General features: G+C 38.4%; 3 protein-coding genes across 6 annotated transcripts in view; all 3 read left to right on the plus strand.

Moving 5' to 3' along the window:
- LOC145481889 (lactadherin-like) overlaps positions 1-19,824 on the plus strand; it is a 490,145-nt gene that overhangs the window by 366,734 nt on the left and 103,587 nt on the right. The gene's annotated exons all lie outside the window — the stretch shown is intronic.
- Positions 4,617-7,767, plus strand: LOC145481896 (chymotrypsinogen B-like). Its single transcript, XM_081460459.1, has 6 exons — positions 4,617-4,906; positions 5,129-5,292; positions 5,828-5,984; positions 6,788-6,820; positions 7,356-7,464; positions 7,693-7,767. The coding sequence occupies exons 1-5, from the start codon at positions 4,774-4,776 to the stop codon at positions 7,454-7,456; spliced, it is 588 nt and encodes a 195-aa protein (XP_081316585.1). The 5' UTR covers positions 4,617-4,773; the 3' UTR covers positions 7,457-7,464; positions 7,693-7,767.
- LOC145481875 (chymotrypsinogen B-like) lies at positions 11,135-16,500 on the plus strand. Of its 4 annotated transcripts, XM_081460434.1 has the most exons (8): positions 11,135-11,200; positions 11,712-11,909; positions 12,821-13,033; positions 13,248-13,411; positions 14,317-14,470; positions 15,278-15,310; positions 15,845-15,953; positions 16,172-16,500. In XM_081460434.1, exons 1-7 carry the CDS (start codon positions 11,146-11,148, stop codon positions 15,943-15,945), a joined length of 918 nt encoding a protein of 305 aa, XP_081316560.1. In that variant the 5' UTR covers positions 11,135-11,145; the 3' UTR covers positions 15,946-15,953; positions 16,172-16,500. The 4 variants fall into 4 exon arrangements, with proteins under 4 accessions (XP_081316560.1, XP_081316559.1, XP_081316562.1 ...); XM_081460433.1 differs by having other exon boundaries at positions 15,845-16,498; XM_081460436.1 differs by having other exon boundaries at positions 15,290-15,310; positions 15,845-16,498.

The raw sequence follows: 19,824 nt of genomic DNA on the forward strand, positions 1-19,824 counted from the left end.
AAAAACCTGTGAACCTATGTTTTTCCACATTAAGGTAAAAATGTTTGTACTCATTTGCTGTCTAATGAGAATGTAGACCCTTAAGGGCCCATTAACCGATTTTTGCGCGCGCTCGCGTGCGTTGCTAAGGAGGTAAAATTTCACTTCCGGTTACTTACGTCAGCCTGAGCGCTGAAAATAAAAACAATTCAATAACTTCCAAATTCGCTTACTTTTTAAATGCTTCTCTTTGTGTTTCACAAAATGCAAAGTAAAAAAAGTACAATCAAAGACAAAATAAGAGAAAGACAGAAATACAAGAGCAATGGAAAGAGCAAAAACTAACTCCGTGTAGCTTTGTTTGATCTTACCGAAGAGCACTGGCAGTATAGACTGCGCACGCGCTGATAGGATGACTTCCAATTTTATCGGGCGCACTTACGGTTTCTTTGAACGCTAAAGGAAACGCGGTTTTTCATTAAATCCAGCCTTTTTCGACGGATTTCGATTAAAGCCAACGTTGGAAACATAGCTATGCATTCCTTTTTCGAAATCATGCCTTTTTCAGAAAATTACGAATTTTTTTAAATTTTGAAATATTCTCAAAATCTGACCTTTTAGAAATGAAACAACATCTATGCATAGCGTAATGAGGATTTAAATTAAGATATTAAATCAATGAATGAAATCCCGACAAAGTAATTTGCCTGGGAGCCTTTGCGTTTATTCAGTATTAGTCACATGACCATGGGCGTGGCCTGATGACGTCATCACTAGTGTTACTGATCATGAAAAAGTTAAAGCACATGAAATAACTCTGAACCAACCAAAAATGATGAAGTTATATGAGAATAAATTTTCCTTAGCAACGACTCGAAGAGATCGGTTAACGGGCCCTTAATGTACTAAAGTGATTGGAGCTTGTTGCTTGTCGAAAAGCCAGTCTTTATGGGATGTACAAGTAATCCCTTTCCAATTCTCAAATAGTAGAAATACGGTATAAAGATGCTCAAAATAAAACATTCTAAGCAAATACGCACTTTGGTGTGGGTCTTTTGATCGGTTAATACAACAAATTCAGGTTTAAATTTTTCAAATAATAGCTTTTTCCAATTTTGTAAGTTCAGTAAGGGCTAAACATTTAATTACCATACATGAATTTCATTTTAATATGCAGTGTTTTCAGTTATAATTACTTGATCCTCGTACATTGCGTTCGCTGAACGACCCTGTTATTGTATTTAATTCTGAGGTCATTTGCAAATAAAGTGCGGTATAATTTTATATTTTTTCGTCTAAAACAAAACAAAATTGCATCTTTCTTGTGACCAAAATAATTAATAAAAATAATAAGAAGAAATTCAAGGTAAGAATTTAAACGATGGTGATTCCTCGTCTTAGTATGAGCTGCCTTTTTTTTTCATTCCCTTATCTAAAAAAAATATAACTATATATATATATTTTTAATTTTTCCAAGTTACTGGTTTTGGCTCCCATCGCCACTGGTAATATTAAATTATTTGTACGATACCATGGTCTGTCTTCAGTTAATTTAATTTCTTGTTTTGTGCTACTTAAATGTGGCGTTTGGAATTTATTTGACTTGAAATTTGGCCTTTGGGTAGACTGAATTTTTACCAAGTACATATCACAATAACATGTTCTTCTCCTCTCCCTTGGCGGCAATTGCACTGGTTTCACTTCGTGAAAATCCATTGGGTTACGTCCACAGCACCCGCTATGAATAAATAAATCACATACCCCCAGTTCGACTCGAGGTGAATAACTATTACACGTGAATTTGCAAAAGCACAAGAAAAAAAATATATATAGACTTTGGTTTATATGATTAGTAAACAATTGCGTTTTTCATGACCTGTACTTTACTGTGAAGGAGCGCCAGCTTCTGTCAGTGGCTTGGATCTGAAAACTTAACAATGCAAGCAAATTGTCTTTCAACATCGTGGAGTCAAGTGAAAATAGTTCCTAAAAAAGCTGTTTATAGCCCGAAATATTATGTAGTGCAATCGTGAGTAGAGTATAATCACAGCCTGCATAGTCGCTCCAGCGTTTGGTAGCTTGCGTTGTTGAAAATACGAAAGGAATTCGTAAATACTAAAGGAAGTATCTTTAGGAAAATTTGATATTGATATTTCCCCGTGATACGTTTACATTAAACCCCTTTCCTTTCAAACTTAGTAGCAACACACATATACATATATTAACCACTTTTGTTAATAAAATTTATATCTTCATTTTTTTTTTCTCTTTATTAACCTTAAGATTGTGAAATCTAAAGGAACGCCCTTTGAAGAGATAGCAGAAAAACAATCTATATCGCAATGGCAAATTACCTATTTAGCAAGCTAACGAAACAAAAACATATTTATTCATGGACATTGCGAAGAAAACCTTTTTAGCATTGAAGTATATTTTTGCTTTCTCGTGTAAAGATGAATGTTGTAAAACCAAGAGACAGTCGTATATTCCCTTTATTAGAAATTGTAGCCGTCTTCTCGCAGCCTAAGGAAATTTTTTTTCTTTGTTAGCTGCCGAAAGAATTGAATTAAAAACAAAAGTTAAAAAATAAACTAAAATAAATTAAAACAACGTGACTGTCTGCTTTTGACAACTCAATGCCAATAACAAGAGATTGCATTCAGGCAGACAGTTTTTTCAGTTGCGCTTACCCCATTAGCATTTGAAAAATATTTAATTACCATTGAATAAGAACGTAGACACTCGATCAATATTCTCCAAAGTTTTAAGAGGGAAATCCATTCCGCTCCATTAACTATGTATTCTCTAATCAAATATAAAAGAAAAGAATAAGTCTTCGCAAAAGGCTATTCAAATGAGGAAAATTCTTGGCCACCTGATTGATCCCCTGGCCAAACTTTACAGTCTAAGTTGAAAGAAACCTTTAGAAAGTTCTTGTCTATGGTGTTTAAAAAGGCATCCAGCTGAGATCCAACTAAAATAACATTGCGGTCTATTTAAAAAGGTTCAACATAACTCCTTACCGCATTTGGACAACATTTGTTCAAGATGAATCTCTTCATCGGAGTTGCGCTTTTTCTGCTTGGAGTTTCACGCTCCCAAGGTAAGGAAAGTCCATTCACAATTTTCTTTCAAATATTTGAGTAATAACTGTACATTCACTCCAAGATGTCTTGGTTAATTGAAGGCTTAATTTTGATTAAGGATGAAACCCTCAAAGTCAGACAAAAATTCTAAAGCTGCAAAGTCACTTCAGTACGGCATGGCACTTTTCTGAGACCAAACCGTCTTATATGTGTCTATTTGAAACTGATGACGTAAATATGTAACTACATTTTTGAGCTTCAGAATTCATTTATCTGTCAAGCCTAGCCTTAACGTAACCTGCTGGCCGGTTTTAAGGTTAAAGAAATCCTGGCGTGTTTCTAATTGTGCCGTTGACCGGAATAAAACTAACGCCATAAGTTATCCCGATAATGTTGCCTTCTTCTACCTTTAAATTTTCTCGTAAGAAAGTCACGTGTGTAAAAGCTGATTGGAGTGAAAATGTGGCACAGATTCTATAAGTAATTGCGTGAGTTACGCATCTTACTGGATTAATGTCAAACTTCACAGGTTGTGGAAATCGACCATATTCAAGTAGGGTGGTGAATGGGGAAAATGCCCAGCCCCACTCTTAGCCCTGGCAGATTTCACTCAGAGTCAACGGTCGCCACATCTGTGGAGGATCACTTATTGACAAAGACTGGGTCGTCACTGCGGCTCATTGTGTGGATCGAAACCCAAGACCAAGTGGCTACACTGTCGTTGTGGGTAAGTTATTGCAGAGTATCGACAAGGAATGTATTGCTTTCCCGTTGTCTTGGCGATTCACTCCATCGCTTACGAAATTACTGTTGCCTCATAAACTAGCGCAAGGCTCCTTCACTTACTCAAGCACCGCCCTTCATGTACTAAAGCACCAATTCACCTACTTACTAAGCGTACTTAAGTAACATTTCTTCATGTCCTGATTTTATTCCAGTACGTTAATTGCATCTTCTAAAGCCATCATTACATAGTACACTGGACAAAACTATTTTGGATCGACGTTTTACCACAAAAAATTAAGACAAGCAAAGCGATGCAAATAATTTTGGAATTGCCTTAAACCTTATTAAATTCAACGCTTGAAAACATATTTTCGTGCAAATCATGCGAAGAAGACTTGCGTTACAGCGTATCTAAATTTGCGGACTGAATAAAAAAAAGTACGAAAAATTGGGCGATTTCTGAGAAAGGGATAGTTATGGTTTACATCGACATCGTAGTGTTAGAGCTGTGTTGTTGTGCGAAGAACATCGTTACGTGTTTGTGGATCATTTTGTAATCCTAATCTTACATCATGAAGCGGTTTAGTATATTTTATAATTTTAGCGTTCTAAAATGCTATTATTATTATTATTATTACTTTTATTAACGTTATTATTATTATTATTATTATTATTATTATTATTATTATAGACAACAAAAACAATACCCTATTTAAGCCCAAAATGGCTAATATCGATACCTTATTTATAACCAAAACGTCTGAAAAACAGTACCCTTTGAGGCCCCATATACCTATATAGCCCATATAAGGGAGCACCCCCATCCCCGGGGGTGGGAATTTCCTGTATAATTTTCTTCTCGATTAAAATAGTTCGCATTTATTAAATTTCATGATTGGTAGGAGCCCATCGCCGGCTTGGATCAACGTCGGTTCAGCAAACCTTCCGCTTGAAAAAGTTGTTCAAACACGAACAATTTAGCATGAGAAACCTACGTAATGACGTCGCCCTTCTTCAACTAGAGCGGCCAGTGCAAGCAAGCAGTAAAGTGAACACGGTGTGCTTGCCGAGGTCAGGAAGGAGGGTTCCCGCGGGAACACGGTGTTACATTACAGGTATGTGAAATGCATCAGTACAGATATTCCTCTATGTTATCGCTGATTGACCCTGATTTATTAATCACTAGTCTACCACTCTGTGATAAGCCGTATTGAGACAATTCACGGTTTCACGCTTATGCTTAAATGACATCAGTCTTGAGAACAACATTCTGTTTTTACTCTCTGGTACTGCAATGCACTTCCCGTGACATTTGAATAAATATAATGCTGTTTCAGGCTGGGGAAGGACTGTCGGAGGTGGAAGTGCCGCCGACACTCTCCAACAGGCTGTGCTACCCGTGGCTGAACACAGTGCTTGTAGCAGAGTAAACGGAAGATTAGCTCCTGTTGACGAGAGGTCCATGGTGTGCGCTGGAGGTCAAGGCAAAGGTGGATGTCAGGTAAATAAACCAAAAATGGACCCATGCCGAAAAAAATACGGGGAAGTATCTTTATTCTTTTCGCCCCGGTTTTTAAGTGAACTCAATTTGTTAAGTACACAGTAAGACTCAAAATAACTTAATTATCGGCTATCGTAGTAATCTGGAATTTCCTTTTCCCCTTTTTTGGGACATTTTGCCACTTCTCTTTGTTTGGTTTTCAATTCGTCGATCTCTTTCGCCACTAAAAAACAGCAACAACGATGTAAGAAGAGAGACAAGTTACGACGTAGGAATTAATGCTTAACCTCAGAAGAAAATGTCAGATGATACTTTCCGAAGATGTATTAGATTAAAGCAAATGATCCCATTACTTTAAAGAGTTAATTATCATCCTCTTTTAGACAATACACTGAACCAATTAGAAACCTTCTAACTACAGTAGGAAGAGGGTTCCCTGGAGGCAGAATACAATGTACTACCCTGCTTTTAATCTCGAGCTCGCTGCATAAGATTTATATCAACCACATTTGTTTCTTCTCAAAATGTGCATTAGGGAGACAGTGGTGGACCGTTTGTCTGCAATGAGGGTGGTCGATTTGTTCTGCGGGGTGCAGTTAGCTGGGGACACTCCCAGTGCAGTACCGATCATTATACAGTGTTCGCTCGTATAAGCAGTTTTATTGGATGGATCAACCAGAAGAAGTCAGGAGGTAGTTTAAAAAAATCGATAAAAATAATTTTGAGTGCTTTTTGTCTTCTTTTACCATGATAAAGCTGTCTAACAATAACAGTTAGCGATTTGCCACAAAACATAAACATGATGTCTAAGGATAGTTTAATAAGAGCACCGATTAACATTTATTGCCCAATGGGGCATGTGAAGTTACTGGATGGCATTGTATTTACATTGTTGTGTTAAAGTTGTTCCAGTATTCATTGTGAGCGATCATATTTATATTCGAATTACACAGGTCCAGATTTTATTTGTGACGATCAGATTGAAGTAATCATAACTGTTAACATTTCTTGAGCTCTTAAAGCTTGAAGATAATTGTTTCAGCACTGATTTCAGTTATGGAATTATTTAGCTACCAACACAACTTTGCGAGTTTTTAATAAAGTGCGAATCCCTAAAGCAATAAACAAAAAGTAAACTTTATACGATAAATGTCCCAGCAAATGAAAGGCAATGGAGATGAAACGTATGCAATAGCTGTGGTCACTATGGATCCTAAAAACTGATCAGTACGAATAAATGTACATACAGAATAGTGTTCCGCATTCGTCGTTATCCTTCATAGCGCTCTATTTCACGGAAAATCGTGCAAATTTCTAGTTTACGTTTAGAAAGCTCGCTGCCAAGAAGACGGGCAAGAGAAAACAATGTCACCTGACTCGAGTTTTGCCCAGTCCATCCCAAGCGCTCGAGGCGTAAAACAGTGGTGTTAATTGTCCCGTTTTGGGCAAAAACAAAAAAACAAAACAAAACAAACTCTTTGTGTTTTCGTTTTAGGTGGTGGTGGAGGCGGCGGAGGTGGTGGAGGAGGTGTGTAAAACGATTTTATTTTATCATCGCTTCTCTCAAGTGGTTTTCAATAATAGTGACTGCAAGAATGATTTAAGCCAAAAGCCGAGCTATGTTTGCTAAAGACCCAAGTAAAAAAGCTATCAGTGAAGCAAGGGGTTATAGGGGCTTGATTGCTTGAACGATTTTACGTTTAAGCCTTGGAGACTAAGAGGGAGAGTTACACTGAAATAGCATTCCCTTATTACCCTCTTAAGATCCAAGACAACGAAGCTATTTACTTTCATTGAGTAGCAGGTGGTAATTGCACAATCCTCCCTTCTAGTAATCTATCGAAAGTGCGTGACTCTCTCGGGATTCTTGCACAATCCCAATCTATTGTACTCCAATCAATCCACCTTTACCCTTGAGTAACCTAGACATGTGCTAATATATTGTAACAACTAAGAGCACTTTTGGGCTTTTCTCGACCTAAAGTCGGCTGGCCTGATTCGTTTTGCGCACTAGGTCTATGCTCACATGCTTCCAGTGCTGACTGTTTTATCCATGCTTCCAGGTTGTGAAGACAAACACCCAAATTGTCGGCAATGGACCAGTTATTGCAGCTGGCATCCATTTGTCCAAGCAAACTGCCGGAAAACGTGCCGCCGCTGCTAATTTAAAATGTAAGCTCACAGACGGAAGACAGGCTCGATTAACGGATTATGATTTTCAATTATCCATCATGAGTTCCTGTTAAATTTACCTACTTAATTGTTTGATAAAATTTTATCAGATCGAGTTTTATTATCTGGTTCCTTATTTGTGGTATTTGTGTAATTGCGATTGTTTTTTTTTTTTTATTTTATTTATTTTTTCTCTCTCTTTCGTTCTTTCACTCTCTGTCATCTTAGGTTGAAGCAGAAAATGAACAAGAAGAGGACTAGTGTAGTTGTTGTTGTAGTAAATAAAGCATCATAAACGAATAATTCGTTAACTGCTTCTTCTCATTATTACGACGAATATTATTGTTATTATTGTTTTTTTTGTTTTTTTCCGAAATCCCACCTCCTGAAACATCCACCTTTCAAATATAAAAAAGCATATTCCCCAGTAAAAATGGGGGTCGTACTCCTTCCGTACAAGGCGGGTGATATTGTGAGATACTCAGCATATTTCTGCTGTCAAAACAAATAATCTTTTAATTGTTGGTGAGGCGATTACACAGCTAAGTCTCCAAATTTTAATAAGACCGAAAACTACGCCTTAAAAATAAAGTTTACTCAAAGACCCTCACTCTCGAAAGTGTCACGATGAAATAGGCCCTTTGCGCGATCCGGTCACATGGTACAAAATCATACATGCTGGTGAGCAAGTTGCACAGTGGGACTTCCAAAACAATGCCACTCGTACCAGTCCACCTGGACCTGCCTTTGTTTTGGAAGTCCCACTGCGGAAATTCCTTACCAGCATGTGATCGTGCAAAGGGCCTATCCTGAACTATTGTATAAACAATTCAATAAGTCCCCTTACATTATCATTTCTGAGTCATTTTTGTTTGTCTTCTGAAGTTTTATAAAATCAACCGACACGGAGTTGAAAGTGCACGAGCTGCACTATGAAAATGCGCTAATTGCACGCGTTGGACCTTCCTTTCAAAAACTTTTCCAGCCTCGCCCGTAGTTTTTAGAGGGAAAATGTTATGAAGCCCGGCAAACAACAAAGGAGCAAACAAAGATGCTAAGATCTACAATCTTTTGCACATTCGTTTGTTTTTTGCTCATACACTATACATGAATTACGTAACCAACACGTTTCTATTAGTTAGTTCCTCAGTGCGGAGTAAGCAACTATTGTTTTGAGCACGGTCAAGGACAAAAGAGCGAACAAAAACCGAAAAAGGAAGTTTGTCGGGTCTTATAACCATTTCCCTCTATTAACTACGACTCGCCAAACAAGCAGGAACAATAAGAAACTATCAAAAACAGGTTTTCGTTATGTTTAAACATTGTTTGAGAAACTCACAAATTAGCGAGATACCAGAGTATTCACAGCGCGAAATTGAAGTCTTGCTTTCGACCTTGAAAAGCTCACCTTTTCTATTAGCTCAGATCATAAAATGCACGAAAGAAGTCGCCCTCATATAAACTGGAGTCGAATTTCTTTAGAAATCTACTGGTTGCAGACGGGAAATAATCTTCTCATAGGAGACCCCAGTCTCTTGCATCACACCTTTTTACTCGGATCGCTCAACAATCCGTCCTACATATGAGCGCCCTGGTTCCTATTCCCTGCCATCGCTGTAAAAATTCGTTACTCCTGCCATTTGATCTCCCAACTTGACATCCACGTGAGAACCCACGACATATGCGTGGATCTGCGCGGATATCTGTCGTCAGGGTGCCGAAATGTTCTAAAAATACCAAAAGTGTCCCATATCCTAGGTGCGCGCGGATCCCAGGAATTGCTGTCTCTGTCCTCGAGATATAGTTCCAGATGAAAGCTGGTCACCTATTGAGGTCTTAAGACTTGAATTTAACATTTGTTCGAGTCGACTGGCCACAGGTTTAAAGAAAAAGGTGTAACTTTTTCTGTTCAACAGACGATTCATAAACATACCTTTCATTGATGACGAATTTACTTGACCAGCTAATTAAGAGAAAAAGGTACTGTCCAAACATAGTTAGGGAAAACATGATTTTGTTTCCTTCAATTTTTTTTTTTCTTGATTAAAAGGAAGTGTACAAAATTTCATGACGTAGCTTTATTCTCTATTTTCACTACCCGCGTCATGGTTTTAATCAGGACACTGGAATAGGTCAGTTATTGTCGCGCCCTATCAAAGCTTAACAAAGAGCAAGGAAGTGCTCTTTTTTTTTTTTTTTTTTATCGAGGCGCAGAATGCCATTCCAATCAAGTGGAAGCTAAAGCCTGAACTCACCTTCTGATACTACCTCCTCTTTTAATATGCCTGTTAATTGCAGACTGTATTGTTTGGAGGATTAGACTAATGGCAACTCTGCCCAGCCATTTTGAATGTCATCGCTGGTCTTCTATCTAGCCAATGCATTTTATACTGATTACGGCATTTTACAATTTTTAAGTACTTAGAGCGGCTAATTTTGGTCTTAACAACTGAACTGAACAGTCATTGAATTTCTTTAAAATTTATGAGTTCGCTTCCTCAAACTCATTAATAATTCTTCAAGTTTAAGCCAAGGAAATCTTGAGCATAGCGGTGTTTGGATATCTGATCTTAATTAGCATAAATTGTACGATTTTATTTCTCCGTTTTCTCCTTAGTTTTAGCTTCGATTGAGGAGATTTATCAAACACGAAAGACAGTATTTGACCACATTTCGAAGCATTTCGAAGGTTTTCAAAAATACTTCGCGTCGCATGGTATTTCAACCCTCTTCTCGGTGTTTGGCAAAATGGTGCAGTTTCCTGTGGACATCCGGGGCTATGAACACTGGTCACATGATCAAGCTATAGCATGTGCATGTACATTTGTGAACAAAAGTGTGTTTGAAGTAAGACTTTATGTTGCTCGAGTTATTGACCTTAGTGGCTTCTAGAAATTTTGACAACAGTCTTTTGTGTTTGATTCATTGCGTCAACGTTCTTCGCTAAACCCAAGAATCACCTACAGACAAGTTGGTATCTCTTCAGGTTAGGTATTCTCATAATTACTGGCAGAGAGAAGTTGGGCAATTCACCCATATCTGAAATCTCGTTTTATGCCTATTTCCACTAAATTTCGCTCTTTTAGATAAAGCGCGCAATTCTGCTCAATCCTTTCGTGCATATCCCGAAATTATCAAAATTAAACCACTGCATATCATTTCCAAATATCATTTCCCACCTGACATACTTGTCGCCATCCATCGGCAAAATTTTAAGCAAGTAAATTGTGTTCTTCTATTGGTACAATCTTTTGTTTAGCGCTCATACACTATGCATGAATTACGTAACCAAAACGTTTCCATTGGTTAGTTGCTCAGTACGGAGTAAAAAACTATTGTGTTTTTTGCACGGTCAAGGCCAAAAAAAAAAAAGAACAAAACATACAACAAAGAATTTGTCGGGTTTCATAGCCAGCCCGCTCCATTAACTATGTATTCTCCAATCAAATATAAAAGAAAAGAATAAGTCCTTGCAAAAGGCTATTCAAGTGAAGAAAATTCTTGCCACTTGATTCATCCACTGGCCAAACTTTACAGTCTAAGTTGAAAAGAATCTTTAGAAAATTTTTGTCTATGGTGTTTAAAAAGGTGTCCACTTGAGATCCAATTAAAATAACACTGCGGTGTATTTAAAAAGGTTCGCCGTAACTCCTTACTGCATTTGAACATCATTTGCTTAAGATGAATCTCTTCATCGGAGTTGCGCTTTTTCTGCTTGGAGTCTCATACTCCCAAGGTAAGGAAAGCCCATTTACAATTTTCTTTCAAATTTTTGAGTAATAAGTGTACATTCACTCGAAGATGCCTTGGTTAATCGAAGGTTTAATTTTGATTAGGGATGAAACTCTCACAGTCACACAGAAATTTCAAAGCTGCAAAGTCACTTCAGTACGGCATGGCACTTTTCTGAGACCAAACTATATTATATGTGTCTATTTGAAACTGATGACGCAAATATCTAACCAAACTTTTAAGCTTGAGAATTCGTTCATCCATCAAGCCTAGCCTTTACGTAAGCTGCTGGCCGGTTTAAGGGTTAAAGAAATCCTGGCGTGTATCTAATTGTGCCGTTGACCAGAATAAATCTAACGCCATAACTTATCACAATAATGTTGCCTACTTCAACCTTCAGATTTTCTCGTAAGAAGCTCACATGTGTAAAGCTGATTGAAGTGAAAATCTGGCACAGATTCTATAAGTAATTGTGATAGTTGCGCATCTTATTAGATTAATGTCAAACTTCACAGGTTGTGGAAATCGACCATATTCAAGCAGGGTGGTGAATGGGGAAAATGCCCAGCCCCACTCCTGGCCCTGGCAGATTTCACTCAGAGTCAACGGTCGCCACATCTGTGGAGGATCACTTATTGACAAAGACTGGGTCGTCACTGCGGCTCACTGTGTGGATCGAAACCCGAGACCGAGTGGCTACACTGTCGTTGTGGGTAAGTTATTGCAGACTATCGACAAGGAATGTAGTGCTTTCCCATTGTCTGAGAGAATTACGAAACTGCTGTTGCATCATGCAGTAGCGTCAGCCTCCTTCACTTACTGAAGCACCGCCCTTCATGTGCTAAAGCACCAATTCATGTACCTACTAAGCGTACTTAAGTAACGTTTCGTCATGTTCAGGTTTCGTTTACGTTGCATCTTCCAAAGTCATTATTACATATTATATGAATTTCAAAGGCCGTTAGCCTTAAAAATTTCATTAAAATTTCGGTTAACCGTAACGTGTAAAAATTAACCGTTAACCTTAAGAAGGCCAAAAATTTAACCATTAGGCGTAAAAATACTTAAAATTTAACCGTTAGCCGTAAAAGCCACGAGCCCATGGAAACCCTCTTGTAAGGAACTTTTCGAGGCAGGGTTCTGGTCTTATTTTTGTTTTTTATTGCTGTTGTTGTTGTTGTTTCTTTTTTTCGTTTTTAGTGCCGGTGACTCGTTTCCAGTTTTGCAGTCCTATACACTTCGGTCCTCGTTTTAGCGTTAACTTTCTTTCAATTTTGTTATGATCAAGGAGCCTCTGGATAAACAAGTGAAATATCTCTTTTGCTAAATTAAAGCCACGCCAAAAATGCCAAATAGTCTTCCTATGGTAGAAGCCGCCAACTATTTGCACCGAAAGAACTCTACTTGTGCTACCTACCCTGAAAGAAATCCAAGGCGCCATAAACTGATGAAACACAAATTAACATCTAACAATGCTTTGTGACAGAAGCGATGCCCTCCTTTATTACAATTTGCCGAATACGCAACTTTCACTTAGCACTTTTTGCAGTGAATTTTCTGAATTTCCAGTTCTTTTCCTTTTCGATTAAAATAGTTCGCATTTATTGAATTTCATGATTGATAGGAGCTCATCGCCGGACTGGATCAACAGTCGTTCAACAGACTTTCCGCTTGAAGCAGTTGTTCAAACACGAGCAATTTAGCATGAGGAACCTGCGTAATGACATCGCCCTTCTGCAACTAGAGCGGTCAATACAAGCGAGCAGCAAAGTGAACACGGTGTGCTTGCCGAGTTCAGGAAGCAGGGTTCCCGCGGGAACACGGTGTTACATTACAGGTATGTGAAATGCATGCAGATATTCCTTTGTGTCATCATTGATTGACCCTGATTCATTAATCACTAGTCTACCACTCTGTGATAAGCCGTATTGAGTCAATTCACGGTTTTACGCTTGTGCTTAACTGACATCTTCAGAACAACATGTTGTTTTTACTCTTTGTTACTGCAAGGCACTTTGCGTGAGATTTGAATAAATATGATGTTGTTGCAGGCTGGGGGAGAGCTGTCGGAGGTGGAAATGCCGCTGACACTCTCCAACAGGCTGTACTACCTGTGGCTGGACACAGTGCCTGCAGCAGAGTGAACGGAAGATTAGCTCCTGTTGATCAAAGGTCCATGGTGTGCGCTGGAGGTCAAGGCAAAGGTGGATGTCAGGTAAATAAACCAAAAATGGGACCATTCCAAAAAAATTACAGGGAAGTATCTCTCTCCTTTTACGCTCCTATCTTAAAGTGACCTCGATTTGTTAAGTTTACAGTAAGACTTTACCAAAGATACCGTCATGTTGGAGTACAGCTCAAAGTTATTTACACTACTCAAAATAACTAAATTATCTGCTATCGTAATCTGCAAGTTCCTTTCCCCATTTAAGGAGGAAAATTTTGCCATCTCTGTATATTTTGTTTTGTTTTATTTTCAACTCATCGATCTTATTCGCCAGTAACAACGGCAACAACAACGATGTAAGAGGAGAAACATGTTAACATGTAGGAATTCATGCTTCACCTCAGAAGAAAATGTCGGCTGATACTTCCCGAAAATGTGCAACTTTAAAGCAAATCCCCCCGTTGCTATCAAGCGTTAATTGTCAGCCTCTTTTAGACAATACGTATGGGTTATTGACCAAGTGTGAAGTCAAGATGGCTGGATATTGGCTAAGTTCTTTTTCTGCGTGTTTTTGGACCGAGACGGAGTCGAGGTCCATAAACTCGCAAAAAAAGAACGAGGCCAATATCCAGCCATCTTGACCGAACAAGCTTGGTCAACAAAGGATTTATTATACGGCTTTCGGGGAAAGTTTTCTTGCGTGAGACGGCGGGTAGTCCCGAGCGGGCAAGATAGCTCCATATTGCCCGCTCGGTTAGCCAATCACAGCGCAGGATTTGATTCATCTTGCCCGCTTGCGGAGCTAGCTATATAATGAAGTGTGTTACTTGGCAACCTTTTAACTACAGTATGAAGAGTGTTATAGAGCCAGAATGCAATATATTACCCTGCTTCTTATCTTACTGTGTAAGATTGATGTCAACCTTATTTTTCTCCTTAAAAATGTGCGTCAGGGAGACAGTGGTGGACCGTTTGTATGTAAAGAGGGTGGAAAATTTGTTTTGCGAGGTGCCGTTAGCTGGGGACACTCCCAATGCAGGACTGATCATTATACAGTGTTCGCTCGTATAAGCAGTTTTATTGGATGGATCAACCAGAAGAAGTCAGGTACTTTAATAAATTTCGGTTAAAATTCTCCTCTTTTACCATTACAGAGCTCTAGAAATAACTATGTACAAAAAGAACAGTAAGCGATTTGTCACAAAACATAAACGTGATTTTTAAAATCGTTTAATAAGTAATTCTATTAACATGTATCTTTGTACATATTGGTTAAAGTTACTGGATGGCATTATATTTACATTGTTGTGTCAACATTGATTTAGGGTTCGATCACATTTATATCCAAAATGCACAAGTCCGGATTTCATTTTGAAACGATCAAATTTAAGTAATCGTACTTTTTCTCATTTCCTGAGCTCTTATAGCTCAAGAGTGATTGTTTCTACACTGATTTCAGTTATAGAATTCCTTAGATCCCAACACAACTTTACGAGTTTTTAATAGTGTTTGAATCCCTAAAGGAATAAACAAAAAGTAAACCAACAAGGCATACGATAAATGTCCAAGCGAATGAAAGGAAACGAAAATGAAACGTATACAGTAACTGTTGTCACTACGGATACTAAAAGCTAATCAGTGCGAATGAATGTCAACATAACATAGTCTTCGGCTTTAGTCGTTGTCCTATATAATGCTCAATTTAACGGCAAATAGTGAAAAAAAAAATATTGTTCACATTTCACAAACCTCACTCCTAAGAAGACAGACAAGAAAAAAACAATGTCTCGTGACTTGAGTTGTACCCAGTCCATCCCAAGCGCTCAAGGCGTGAAACAGTGGTGTTATTGTCCAGTTTTGGCCGAAAAAAAAAAAAAAAGAAGAGAAAGAAAACACTTTGTGTTTTCGTTTTAGGTGGTGGTGGAGGTGGTGGAGGTGGCGGAGGAGGTGAGTAAAAGCGATTTTATCTTGTTATCCCCTCTCTCGAGTTGGTTTTAGTAATAGTGACAACAAGAATTATTTAAGGCAACAGTCGAGCTATTTTTGCTTAAGACTCAAGTAAAACGGCTTTCAGTAAAGCCAGGGATTAAGGGGGCTTGATTACTTGAACAATTTCAAGGTTAAGCCCTACAGACTAAGAGAGACAGTTACACTGAACAAGCTCCCCTATTACCCTCTTACGATCCAAGGCAACGAGGTTATTTACCTTCGTCGAGTAGCAGGTGGTAATTACACAATCCTACTTTCTAGTAATGTGTCGAAAGTGCGTGACTGCCTCGGGATTCTTGCACAATCCCAATCTATTGTGCTCCAATCAATCCACCTTTACCCTTGAGTAACCTAGACATGTGATAATATATTCTAACAACCAAGAGCACTTTTGGGTTTTTCTCGACCTAAAGCCGCCTGACCTGATTCGTTTTTCGCACTAGGTCTATGCTTACATGCTTCCAGTGCTGACTGTTTTATTCATGCTTCCAGGTTGTGAAGACAAACACCCAAATTGTCGGCAATGGACCAGTTATTGCAGCTGGCATCCATTTGTCCAAGCAAACTGCCGGAAAACATGCCACCGCTGCTAATTTAAAATGTAAGCTCACAGACGAAAGGCAGGCTCGATTAACGGAGTATGATTTCAATTATCCATCATGAGTTCCTGTTAACTTTACCTACTCAATTGTTTGATAAACTTTTATCAGATCAAGTTTTATTGTCTGGTTCCCTTATTTGTGGTATTTGTGTAATTACGACTGTTTTTTTTTTTGTTTTTTTTTTTCTCTTTCGTTCTCTCACTCTCTCTCATCTTAGGTTGAAGCGGTAAATGAACAAGAAGAGGACTAGTGTAGTTGTTATTGTAGCAAATAAAGCATTATAAAAGAAGAATTTGTTAACTACTTCTTCTCGTTATTACGACAAATTTTATTGTTACTATTATATTTGCTCTAAATCCCACCTCCTGAAAACATCTGCATATTATCCAGTAAAATGGGTGTCTTACTCCTTTCGTACAAGGCGGATAATACTGTGAGATGCTCAGCACATTTCTGCTTTCAAAACAAGTAATTTGTTAGTCGTTTGTGAGACGATTACATAGTATAAGTCACTAAATTCTAATAAAACCGACAACTACGGCTTACAAAAAATAAAGTTTACTGAAAGGCCCCCAATCTTGAAAGTGTCACGATGAAAACCTGAACTATAGTATAAACATTTAATAAGTCGCTTCACATTATCATTTCTGAGTCATTTTTGTTTGTTTTCTGAAATTTTGAAAAATCAAGAAATCCAAGATCGCGAATCTGAGATGCATATGGCTGCAATCGAGATGTCATGACGTAATAACTTTGCGCTCCTATTTGTCCATAGGAAACACTTTTGGCTGTACTATATACCCTAAGTTGCCTCATCATTGCTTAAAGAGTCTTAAACTTATGGAAGGGTATTCCCCTTCGTCCCTCTGTAGTGGGTCAGCAGAACAACTTTATCACAAAAATGGTCAATTACTTGAAACTCCGATGTATATGAAAGCAGGAGCCAAAGTCTGGGACGGAGACCGTGATCGGCGCGCGCCATTTCTAGTATGGGGGCTGTTATTACGACATTGGAAAATTTTGCTACTTTTAGAACAAATTGCGCTTTCGCATGCATTACAAGCGCAAGCACAAGTGCAAGTATGAACGCAAGAAATAGAGATGACCCAAGCGAAAACGAAATTCGACGCAAACACAAGCACAAGCAAAATCATCTGAATCCAGTGTTCGCGGTGGCCAAACACAACCACGTGTGGTAAATATCTTTGTGCTTGTGTTATGCGTGAGTGGTATTTCGTTTTCACTTGTTGTAGCGCAAACGCAAGCATAAGCGCAAGCAAAAGAAGAAGGAAAAAATTTGAACTTTGTGCCTGTGCTTGCGCTTGTGCTTACGCCTGCTTCAAGGTCATTTTCACGGTGAAATAAGACTTATTCTGTTTGCGCTTGTGTTTGCGCTTCTGCTTGCGCCGCTAGTGAAAACCAGTCTTTAGGCATTGGTGGAAACTGTTTGCAGCATCTAAAGCCCAAAAGATAACGAAAGAAATCTTTGTCAAGATTTGCTGACAATTGAAAACACCGACTCGGTGTTGAAAGTGCACGCGCTTCACTATGAAAATGAGTTCCTTTCTCAAACTCATTAATAATTTCTCAAGTTTAAACAAAGGAAATCATGACCGTCACGGTGTTTTTTGAGAAGATATATCAAACACTCAAGACAGTGTTTGACCCCCTCGAAGTTCGTCAAAAATTCTCCGCTATGCGTCGTATTTTCAACTCTCTCCTCGGTGTTTGGAAATGTAGTCAAACAATGTCTTTCGTGCCTGGTATATTATTTCAAAGACTTTTGCAGACTCGCCCATAGTATTTAATTTAGAGGGAAATTGTTATGACACCCGGCAAACATCAAAGGAGCAAACAAAGATGTCAAGATTTATGTTGGAAGGTCCACGATAGTGTACAATCCTTTGTTTTTCGCTCATATACTATGCATAAATTACGTAACCAACACGTCTCTACTTGTTAGTTCCTCAGTACGGAGTAAACAATTATTGTTTTGTGCACCGTCAAGGCCAAAAAAAGCGAACAAAGGTCCAAAACAAAGAAGTTTGTCGGCTTTCATAACCATTTTCTCTCTATTAACTATGATTCACCATACAAGCAGAAACAATAAGAAACTATGAAAAACAGGTTTAGGTTATGTTTAAACATTGTTTGAGAAACTCAAAAATTAACGCGATACCAGAGTATTCATAGCGCGAAATTGAAGTCTTGTTTGCGACCTTGAAAAGGTCACCTTTTCCACTAGCTCAGACCATAAAATGCACGAAAGAAGTCGCCATCATCAATTCATATTGTCGAATTTCTTTACAAATCTACTGGCTGCAGACGGGAAATAATCTTCTCATAGGAGACTCCAGTCTCTTACATCACACCTTTTTGCTCGGATCGCTCTAGAATCCGTCCTACATATAAGCTCCCTGGTTCTTATTCCCTGCCATCGCTGTAAAAATTGGCAAGAGAATCTCGTTACTCCCGCCATTTGATCACGCAACATGACAACATCCACGCGAGAACCCACGACATGTGCTTGGATTTGCTCGGATATATGTCGTCAGGGTAGCGAAATTTGTTCTAAAAATACCAATAGTGTCCCATATCATGGGTGCGAGCGGATCCCAAGAATTGCGGTCTCCGTCCCCGATTATGGCTCCTGATAAAAGCTGGTTACCTACTGAGGTCTTACGTCTTAAATTTGACATTTGCTCAAGTCAACTGGCCACTGGTTTTAAGGCAAAAGGTATAACGTTTTCTGTTCAACAGACGATTCATAAAGATAGCTTTCATTGATGAAGAATTTACTTGACAAGCTAAGTGCAAAAAACAAAAAAAACAAAAAACAAAAAACAAAACACAAAAACTGCCCAAAAGTAGGTAGGGAGAACATAATTCTTTTATTCATTTTTTTTTTTATTTTGATCAAAGCAACATGCAAAATTTCATAACGTAACTTTATCCTCTATTTTTTTTTTTTTTTTTTTTTTTTTTTATCACTACCTTCATCACGGTTTTAATCATGGCACCGGAATAGGTCAGTTATTGTCGGGCCCTATCAAATTTTAACAAGGAGCTAGGAAGAGCTCTATTTTTATCAAGGCGCAGAATACCATTCCAATCACGCGGAAGCTAAAGCCTGAACTCACCTTCTGATACCACTTCCTCTTTCAGTATGCCTGTCGATTGCAGACTGGTTGGAGGATTAGACTAATGGCAACTATGCCCAGCCATTTTAAATGTCATCGCTGGACTTCTAGCTAGCTAATGCATTTTATACTGATTACGGCATTGTACAATTTTTAAGTACTTAAAGCGGCTAATTTTGGTCTTAACAACTGAACTGAACAGTCATTGGATTTCTTTAAAATTTATGAGTTCACTTCCTCGAACTTATTAATAATTCCTCAAGTTTATGCAAACGAAATCATGAACGTAGCGTTGTTTGGATATCTGATCTTAATTAGCATAAATTGTACGATTTTATTTCTCCGTTTTCTCCTTAGTTTTAACTTCGATTAAGAAAATATATCAACCAAAAAATACAGTGTTTGAGCACATTTCCAAACATTTCGAAGTTTGTCAAAAATACTCCGCGTCGCGTGGTATTTTCAACTCTCTGTTCGGTGTTTGGCAATGTGGTCTGGTATCCTGTGGACATCCAGGGCTATGAACAGTGGTCACATGACCAAGCGAGTGCATGTGCATGTGTGAACGAGCGTGCGTTTGAAGTGAGACTTTGTGTTGCTCGAGTTATTGAAGGGGTGGCGAATGGTACCCAGAAAATCGTGGATCTCGGAAATTCTTGATCCGATCTCGGAATCTCGGAAGCTTTTGTGACGAGTCACGAAGTCTTGTTTTTCATGTATTTCTTTCGGT

This window comes from Orbicella franksi, chromosome 3 (genome assembly GCF_964199315.1).
Source record: "Orbicella franksi chromosome 3, jaOrbFran1.1, whole genome shotgun sequence".
Taxonomy (NCBI): domain Eukaryota; kingdom Metazoa; phylum Cnidaria; class Anthozoa; order Scleractinia; family Merulinidae; genus Orbicella; species Orbicella franksi.

Excerpts from the sequence above, each read along its gene's own strand:
- LOC145481896 (XM_081460459.1), top strand. The coding sequence starts at position 4,774 with ATGAGAAACCTACGTAATGACGTCGCCCTTCTTCAACTAGAGCGGCCA. Across the intron at positions 5,985-6,787 it reads CAACCAGAAGAAGTCAGGAG|GTGGTGGTGGAGGCGGCGGA; the intron begins GTAGTTTAAAAA and ends TTTTCGTTTTAG. Across the intron at positions 6,821-7,355 it reads CGGCGGAGGTGGTGGAGGAG|GTTGTGAAGACAAACACCCA; the intron begins GTGTGTAAAACG and ends CCATGCTTCCAG.
- LOC145481875 (XM_081460434.1), top strand. The coding sequence starts at position 11,146 with ATGAATCTCTTCATCGGAGTTGCGCTTTTTCTGCTTGGAGTCTCATAC. Across the intron at positions 13,034-13,247 it reads AACACGGTGTTACATTACAG|GCTGGGGGAGAGCTGTCGGA; the intron begins GTATGTGAAATG and ends ATGTTGTTGCAG. Across the intron at positions 14,471-15,277 it reads GATCAACCAGAAGAAGTCAG|GTGGTGGTGGAGGTGGTGGA; the intron begins GTACTTTAATAA and ends TTTTCGTTTTAG.